Raw genomic sequence first — 9,333 nt, 5'->3', positions numbered from 1 at the left:
ACACCCCATGGCAACCAGAACAGCCCATAGTAACCCGGTCACACCAGCCCCCATGACAACTGAGAAGCCACCATGGCAGCCGGGGACCACAATCCTGCCATGGCAACCGGGGACCCCACACTCTCATGGCAACCGGGGACCCCACACTCCCACGGCGACCAGGGACCCCACACTCTCATGGCAACTGGGGATTGAAGACTCCCATGGCAACCGGAGACCCCACACTCCCATGGCAACCTGGGACCCCAGACTCCCATGGCAACCTGGGACCCCAGACTCCCATGGCAACCGGGGACCCCACACTCCCATGGCAACCGGGGACCCCAGACTCTCATATCAACCTAGAACCCCAGACTCCCATGGCAACCGGGGGCCTCATCCTCCCATGGCAACCAGGGACCCTTCTCCCGCCTATCAGGGCAGTTAAAATCAGGGCGGGGCCTCAGCTGTCAGGCAGACCAATCAGAGGATCGCCCTGCTATAACTGACAAGGGCGGCAACCAATCAGTTGGAGGAGAGAGGGCAGGCCAATGCATGTCTCCGCCCCCACCGGATAAGCCAATCGCTTGGAGGTAAGGGGATTGGGAGGGAGCATGAATCCGGTGTATGATTGACAGCCATCGTATCCAATAAACGTCCGGGGACGTCTTCCGGCTTCGCCCCTCCCCTGCGCCGCCAATCAGGAGCGGCCCCTGCCGGAGCGCGCGCACGGGGGGTCGGTTTCTGGCGCCCACGGGAAGTCGGAAGTCGTGGGGCGGGGCGGGGCGGGGCGTGGAGGAAGCAGTACCGGCCGCCCCACCAATCAGCGGCGGAGGCAGGGAACGGGCGTTCTGATTGACGTGGGGAAAGCACCAGTCAACGACAGAGGGCGTGACTGGCTGGATGATTGGCGCGGCCCCTGGCCAATCAGCGACGCAGGCTGCCCGGGGGGGCGACCGATTGACGTGGGGACACTGGCCAATCGGCGCCGGAGGCGGGACTGCCGCAACCTCAGTGCGCGAGCAGAGTGTTTGCCCCCCTTCTCCTGTGTTGAAGCGATGGCAAGAGGCAGACGGGCCGAAGGGCCGGCTGGTGAGAGGCCTGCTTGTGGAAATAAGTAACTTGGGAGCGAATTATGAGATCAGTGCAACAATTGCCCCTCCCATAGTTTATTGAAAAACACGTTGGGAGGGGGGGACAAATTCAGCCAAGTTTGCAGATGGCACAAGTTGCTGTAAACTTTTAGGAGGTGGGGTGGGCAGGCAGGTGGCAGCTGGAGTTCAATGGGGAGGACTGGGCAGCAGTATGGAAATAAGCGGTGATTTGAGAAAACCCCTTTTTCACGCAGCGAGTGGCCGGGGTCTGGAATGCACGGCCCGGGAGTGTGGTGGAGGCAGGTTCAATCGGGGCGTCCCGGAGGGCGAGGGACGATTATCTGAACGGAAACTACGTGCAGAGGGGAAAAGGCAGGGGACGGGAACTAAGTCACGATGCTCGTTTGGAGAGACGGCCTCCTGCTGCCCCGCAACAGCTCTGCGATATTGCAAAACGTGGGAAGCATTGTGAACTGTGAGGAGCATTCAAAGCTGGTGGAATGGGCGGGCAGGTGGCAGACGCAGTTTCGGTGCGGTAGAGTGGGAAGTGCGTCATTTTGGTCGGGGCGATGTGGAGAGATGAGTTAAAAAAATTAGGGGGTTGGGGGCAGGAGCAGAGGGACCTGGGCATTATATGTGCAGAAATCAATGGCAGGTGGAGAGATCGATTAATAAAACATGCGGTCTCCTCGACTTTATTAATCAGGCATAGAGCGGGGCAGGGTTCGGTTGGCGGGAGACTTGGAAGTCCAAAAAGAAAGGTCGAGGTATCGGAAGAGTAGAGCATCACCGAAGGCGTGCTACGGGAGGGTGTGGTGGGCAGGTGGTGTTTGAACACACAATGTATGCTAACGAATAAGTAATTGCCAGGAATACCCATTTAAAAGTATTGGAATTATTTCTTTTATGCATTTAGAGTACCTAATTCATTTTTTTCCAATTAAGAGGCAATTTAGTGAATCTACCTACCCTAGAATCTAGAAACCCACACGAACACGGGGAGAATGTGCAAACTCCATACGGATGGTGACCCAGAGCCAGGATTGAACCTGGCACCTCAGCGCCGTGAGGTAGCAGGGCTGACCACTGTGCCTCCGTGCTGCCCCTAAAATATTGGAATTAAAGGTTCTTTATTAATAGGTTGCTGTTGATCAGAAACCTGACCAGCCATGCGTGAACTGGAGCAGGAGAAGGCTATTCAGCCCCTTGAGCCTGATCCACCATTTAATAAGATCATGACTGATCTGGGTGGCACGGTGGTTAGCACTGCTGCCTCTCAGTGCCAGGGACCCGGCCTTGGGTAATTGTCCCTGTGGAGTTTGCACTTTTCACCCCGTGTCTGAGTGGGTTTCCTCCGGGGGCTCCAGTTTCCTTCCATAGTGGTTAGGTGGATTGGCCATGCGAAGTTGCCCCTCAGTGTCCAAAGATGTGCAGGTTTGGTGGTGTTATGGGGCTAGGACGGCGGAAATGGGCCAGGGTGGGGTGCTCCACCTTCTGAATCCCACGGAGAATTCCAGCTCCGGATTTGCGCTGCCTCTCCTTGTAATTCAAACCTTGGCAAATCTCTGCCATGCCTCCTTCTGGAGGCCAGTCTGCCTTTCCCTGAGGGGCAGTGCCCAGACCTGCTCCCAGCGCCTCCCGGGTGTGGTTGAGACCCGGTTTTTCGACGTGTCGCTAACTGTGGTCTTTTCCTAGGCCGGAAACGGAAGATTGCGGAGAAGGATGGGGAGGAGGAGGAGGAGGAACTCGACGGACTGGCCTGCCGCTGGGAATGGGAAGGCGACGGTGGCGTGTGGAATGTTTATTCCGACGAGTACGCGCAGGATATCTCGCAGGCCTTGTGGTGAGTGTGCAAAAGTGCCGCCGGTGGTGTTTTTGGACGAAGTAAACCCATGTGTAAAAGCTGTTATCCTTCGATCCCTCCACTGTTCAACACCCTCTTCAATCTCTTGAGAAAACATCCAGCCTCACCTACCCTCCTGAGATCTCTCCAAAGCAAAATACCACGGGCGCCGGAGATCCAAACAGAAAGTGCCGGAAAAGGATGTGATTGCACTGGAGGGGGTGCAGTGACGATTCACCAGGATGTTGCCTGGGATGGAACATTTAAGTTATGAAGAGAGGTTGGATAGGCTTGGGTTGTTTCTGCTGGAGCAGAGAAGACTGAGGGGGCGACCTGATCAAGGTGTACAAGAATATGAGAGGCACGGACAGGGTGGATAGGGAGCAGCTATTACCCTTAATTGAAAGGTCAGTTAGCAGGGACACAAGTTCAAGGTGAGGGGTGGGAAGTTCAGGGGGGATTTGAGGGGAAACCTTTTTACCCAGAGGGCAGTCTGGAATGCACTAACTGGGAGGGTGGTAGAGGCAGGATGCCTCACATCCTTTAAAAAGTATCTGGATGAGCATTTGGCACGTCTTAACATTCAAGGCTATGGGCCAATTGCTGCCAAATGGCATTAGGTCGGTGGTCCGGTGGATTTTCTTTCATGCGTTGGTGCAGACTTGATGGGCCTTGGCGCCTCTTCTGCTCTGTGAAAAGCTCAGCTCAGAAACAAAGGAGTTGGAGCTCCGAGCCCAACCTGGCTCCTCTTCGGAAGGGGGGTTGTCTCCCCCACCTGCATTTATATAGCACTTTTCACAACACCGGAGCCAATTTAGATCACAGGGGTGAGAGCTGGCAAACCTATCACCGTTAGTCACAGTGGTGCCAGTCAGATGCGCAATTGATGTTTATTCTCGGGACGTAGGTTTCGTTGGCCGGGCCCAGCATTTATTGCCCATCCCAAATTGCCCCTCGAGAAGGTGGTGGGTGAGCCGCCTTCTCGAACCAGCTGCAGTCCCTGTGTGGTGTGGGTAACACCCACAGTGCTGTCAGGGAGGGAGATCCAGGATTGTGACCCGGCGCCAGTGAAGGAACGGCCGATATATTCCCCAGTCAGGATGGTGAGTGTGGGGCTCGGGGGGGAACTTGCAGGTGGTGGAGTTCCCCATGTGTCTGCTGCCCCTTGCCCTTCTAGATGGTAGAGGTGGTAGGTTTGGAAGGTGCCGTCGAAGGAGCCTTGGTGAGTCGCTGCAGTGCATCTTGTAGATGGTACACACCTGCTGCATAGGTGGGGTCTGGTTCGGTGTCCGAACACAACCCTCTCCTGCCTTTCCTTTGCACCAGTTGTGAACTATGGGGAGACAGTGGCACAGTAATAATGTTGCTGGACTTATAATCCAGACGACCAGACTGTTCAACTTAAAATATTCTAGCAGACTGCAAAGCTACAGACAAACCTGGCTCCTCCCATTACTTGCATCTTCTATATCCCACCAAGTTTCATTTAAGGCTGAGATCGATTCTTGATCAGCAAGGACAAGTTCAAATCCACTGATGGGAATTTTCAATTCAAGATTAATAAAACTGAAATAAAAAGCGAGCCTTGATAATAATGATTGTGTAAGTACTGGATCAAAATGTTTATTAAAGTTTTTTAACACAACATTTCTCCCTTACAAACAATACACGCCCCCCCCCCCCCCCCCCCAGGTAACAAAATAACAAGAAATCGCACTGAGCAAGATATATACATGGCAAAATGGTATATTTACATAGCTTTATACACTGGCTCTCTCCCGCACGTGCCAGTTTCCCCCACCCTCTATGTTATCTCTTGCTCATCCACCCTCCCAGGCAATCCCCCATTCCCTACCCCCCCCCTCCCAGGACGTGTTCCCCCCCCTCCCAGGATGTCCGTGTCAACCCCCCCCAGGTTGCTGCTGCTGACCGACCTTCCTCTAACGTTCCGCGAGATAGTCTCGGAACGGTTGCCACCGCCTGTAGAACCCCTGCGCAGACCCTCTCAAGGCAAACTTAATCCTCTCCAACTTTATGAACCCAGCCATGTCGTTTATCCAGGCCTCCACGCTGGGGGGCTTCGCCTCCTTCCACACCCCCGGGACACAGTCCTCAATCCTCGTGGCCAGCACTTTTGCCAGCAACTTAGCATCCACATTGAGGAGCGAGATTGGCCTGTACGATCCACGTTGCAGTGGGTCCTTGTCACGCTTTAGGATCAAAGAAATTGTTGCTTCCGACATTGTCGGGGGCAGGGTCCCCTCCTCTCTTGCCTCATGAAAGGTCCTCACTAGTAGCGGGGCCAACAGGTCTACGTACTTCCTGTAGAACTCCACCGGGAACCCGTCTGGTCCCGGGGCCTTCCCCGCCTGCATACTCCCCAAACCCTTGCTCAGCTCCTCCAACCCAATTGGTGCCCCCAAACCAGCCACCTCTTGCTCCTCCACCCTCGGGAATCTCAGGTGATCTAGGAATCGTCTCATCCCCTCTTCCCCCGCTGGGGGCTGGGATCTGTACAGCTCTTCATAGAAGGCCTTAAATACCTTGTTTATTTTCGTCGCACTCCGAACCGTGGCTCCCCTTCCATCTTTTACTCCCCTTATTTCCCTCGCTGCCATCCTCTTACGGAGCTGGTGTGCCAGCATCCGACTAACCTTTTCCCCATACTCGTAGGTCGCCCCCTGCGCCTTCCTCCACTGTGCCTCCGCCTTCCCGGTGGTCAACAGGTCAAACTCCGTCTGGAGCCGTCGTCTTTCCCCAAGTAATATTTCTTCCGGGGCCTCTGCGTATCTCCTGTCCACTCTCAAAATCTCCCCCACTAACCTCTCCCTTTCCATGCCCTCTGTCTTCTCCCTATGAGCCCTGATGGAGATTAGCTCTCCCCTGATCACCGCCTTCAACGCCTCCCATACCACCCCCACCCGCACCTCCCCGTTGTCGTTGGCCTCCAAGTACCTTTCGATACACCCCCTCACCTTCCCACACACCACCTCATCTGCCAGCAGTCCCACATCCAGCCGCCACAGCGGGCGTTGGTCCCTCTCCTCTCCCAGCTCCAGTTCTACCCAGTGCCGGGCGTGGTCCGAAACGGCTATGGCCGATTACTCCGTCCCCCCCACTCTCGGGATGAGCGCCCTGCCCAGAACAAAAAAATCTATCCGGGAGTAGGCTTTGTGCACATGGGAGAAAAAAGAAAATTCCCTGGCCTGCGGCCTTGCAAACCGCCATGGGTCCACTCCCCCCATCTGATCCATAAACCCCCTAAGTACCTTGGCCGCCGCTGGCCTCTTTCCAGTCCTTGATCTGGAGCAGTCCAGTGCTGGATCCAACACTCTATTGAAGTCCCCTCCCATTATCAGGCCTCCTATCTCCAGGTCCGGAATGTGCCCCAACATGCGCTTCATGAATCCAGCATCATCCCAGTTCGGGGCGTATACATTTACCAACACCACCCGCGTCCCTTGCAGCTTACCGCTCACCATCACATATCGCCCTCCATTATCCACTAGATAGTCTTGGCCTCAAATGACACCCACTTTCCCACCAATATTGCCACCCCTCTATTCTTTGCGTCCAGTCCCGAGTGGAATACCTGTCCTACCCATCCCTTTCTTAACCTGACCTGGTCCGCCACCTTCAGGTGTGTCTCTTGGAGCATGACCACGTCTGCCTTCAGTCCCTTTTAAGTGCGCGAACACTCGAGCCCTCTTCACCGGCCCATTCAGGCCCCTCACGTTCCACGTTATCAGCCGGATTGGAGGGGCTCTCAACCCCCCCCCGACTAGCCATCTCCTCTTCTGGGCCAGTCCCGTGTCCGCACCTCCCTCACCCTCCAGTCCCCCAGCCGGGGTACCCCCGATCCCGACCACCTCTTCTGTGTCCCGTTCCCTTTCGGCCAGTGCAGCAGCAACCCTTTTTCCCCCCCTCCCCGCTAGACCCATGTCTAGCTTTTTTGCTCCCCCCCATATCGCTCCCGTAAGTCAGCTGACACCTGCTGACCCTGGCTTCCCCCGCCGTCCCTTTGACCTCCCCGTGTGGGAGTCTCCCAATCAATATGCGTTCCTTCGTTCCCCTTCCCGCCTTTCCTCCCGCGCGCGGGAAAAACCCCGTGCTTTCCAAAGCCCGCTCCCTCTGGCGCAGCTCCTGTTGCGGACTTGTCTCTCTCCCCCAGCCCATGTAACATTTCCTGCGCGTGATTGACCCCCTATATACAACAACCATCACACATCAAACCTCAAACATCCCCCCCACCCACACAAACCCTCAGTTAGAGTCCAACTTTTCGGTTTGTATGAAGGTCCACGCCTCTTCAGGTGTTTCAAAGTAATAGTGTTGGCCCTTGTATGTGACCCACAGTCGCGCTGGCTGCAGCATTCCGAATTTCACTCCTTTCCGGTGCAACACCGCTTTGGCCCGTTTGAAACCCGCTCTCCGCTTTGCAACCTCCGTACTCCAGTCCGGGTATATTCGGATCTCTGCATTGTCCCACTTGCTGCTCCGCTCCTTCTTGGCCCATCTCAGGACCCTCTCTCTGTCCGTGAACCGGTGAAATCTCAGCACCATCGCCCTTGGCGGCTCATTTGCCTGGGGCTTCCTCGCCAGCACCCGGTGTGCCCCGTCCAGCTCCAGCGACCTCGAAGGGGCCTCCGCGCCCATCATCGCCCCGAGCATCGTGCTCGCGTATGCCCCGGCATCGGCCCCCTCCACTCCTTCAGGGAGACCCAGGATCCGCAGATTCTTTCTCCTCAACCTGTTCTCCAGGTCTTCGAGTCTTCCCGCCCACTTCTTGTGTAGCGCCTCGTGCTGCTCCACTCTCACCGCCAGGCCCAAGAGCTCGTCCTCATTCTCACTGACTCTTTTCTGTACCTCCTGGATCTTTACCTCGTGGGCCTTCTGGGTCATCCCTAGTCCTTCAATTGCCGACAGCATAGGCGCCAGCATCTCCTTGCGCCGCTCCTCGAAGCAAAGCTTGATGAACTCCTGCAGCTCCGGCCCGCATTCCGCTTTGTCCCCAGCCGCCGCCATTTTGGTTTTTCTCCCCTCTCTTCTCCCGCTGCTCCAATGCCGCTTTTTTGGCCGTTGCACTTCTGGTCCGGTCCATAAAGGTTGGAGGGGGACCTCGCTCTTCCCTTCCCCACGGGTTGTCTTCGAAAAAATTCTGTTGGGGCTCCTCTAATGAGCCCGAAAGTCCGTAATAGCAGGAGCTGCCGAATCGTGCGGCTTAGCTCCGCATAGCTGCAACCGGAAGTTGTGATCACCCTGTTGACCCGCTTAAAAAAGGACCACAGAATAAAAATGGGGGGACATTGGAATACAAATAGGAACCTCGGGAGGACCGTCATTTTCACCATTTGTACCCTCCTGGCCAGCGACAACGGGAGCGTGTCCCATCCAGTTAAACAATGCTTAACAATAAAATAACTTGCTTTAATCTAACTGCTATCTTTTTATCTCCAATCAAGCAAAACCCATCTCGGGTCACAATCCACTTTTAAATACGGTTAACAAACACGTGAATACTCACCTTACAGAGATGTGTTGGAGAAACTGCTTTGAGAGAGAGAGAGGCCCTTCAGAAAACAGCCTGCAGTTTCTTGCCTGCGTCAAACTACTGTTTGACTTCCCAGCATTTGGCAAAAGAGCTCCCATTCTGTTCACAGCAAAATCTAGACTGAAACTGGACACCTGACTGCTTCAGTCCCTGGCTCCTCCTATTAACAACATCATCTCTATTCCGCTGACTGGATTATGACTATCATACAAAGGCTAACCAGAACCTGACAATGATCGAAACCCTGGGGAACCTTCTTTCTATATGCAAAATTCCATTAGCCCCATTTTGGTAAATATTGTACATGGTTGAAGTGAATGATGATCTTCCTTTTACGATGCTTTAATTACCCCTTCTGTAGCCCCAGTGTCTGTTTGCCTTTTAAACCAGGATATTTAAAACCCTTACTGCAGTAGAGACATACACGCACATTAACCCAGACCGTTGACTATTATTGCACCAGATACATATAATACAGTATGCATCTGAAATTCCTACATTGGTCGCAGTTGATGTGATTGTAACTACAGCTCCACTTTCCCCTCCGATGACATTTCACTCCCTTGCTTATCAAGAATCTATCCAGCTCTGCCTTAAAAATATTCAAATTAAAATATTCAAATATCCACCGCCATTTGAGGAAGAGAGTTCCAGAAACTCACATCTCTCTGAGAGAAAATATTTCTCCTCATGTCTGTCTCAAATGGGTGCCCCCTTATTTCTAACCCCCGCCCCAGTGACCTCTTCCCCCCCCCCACAGTTCTCGATTCCCCCACATGTCATGTGAGGGTACCTTTAAGAAATGGGTGTTTAAGAAATGTACCTTTAAGAAGTGGGTGTTTATCAGTGATGTCAGAGAGTGGGTG

The 9,333-nt window shown here is 54.3% G+C and overlaps 1 protein-coding gene across 1 annotated transcript in view; it reads left to right on the top strand.

Annotated features, from left to right (window-relative positions):
* The first annotated feature begins 942 nt into the window (after nt 1–942).
* parp2 (poly (ADP-ribose) polymerase 2) overlaps nt 943–9,333 on the top strand; it is a 113,631-nt gene continuing 105,240 nt past the window's right edge. Inside the window, 2 exon segments of the mRNA XM_072501356.1 lie at nt 943–1,071; nt 2,769–2,916. Of these exon segments, the coding sequence (XP_072357457.1) occupies nt 1,038–1,071; nt 2,769–2,916 (182 nt within the window). The 5' untranslated portion in view covers nt 943–1,037.

The sequence above is a fragment of the Scyliorhinus torazame genome, chromosome 5 (assembly GCF_047496885.1).
Source record: "Scyliorhinus torazame isolate Kashiwa2021f chromosome 5, sScyTor2.1, whole genome shotgun sequence".
Classification (NCBI taxonomy): Eukaryota; Metazoa; Chordata; class Chondrichthyes; order Carcharhiniformes; family Scyliorhinidae; genus Scyliorhinus; species Scyliorhinus torazame.
This window is presented reverse-complemented; position numbering and strand designations above follow the sequence as displayed.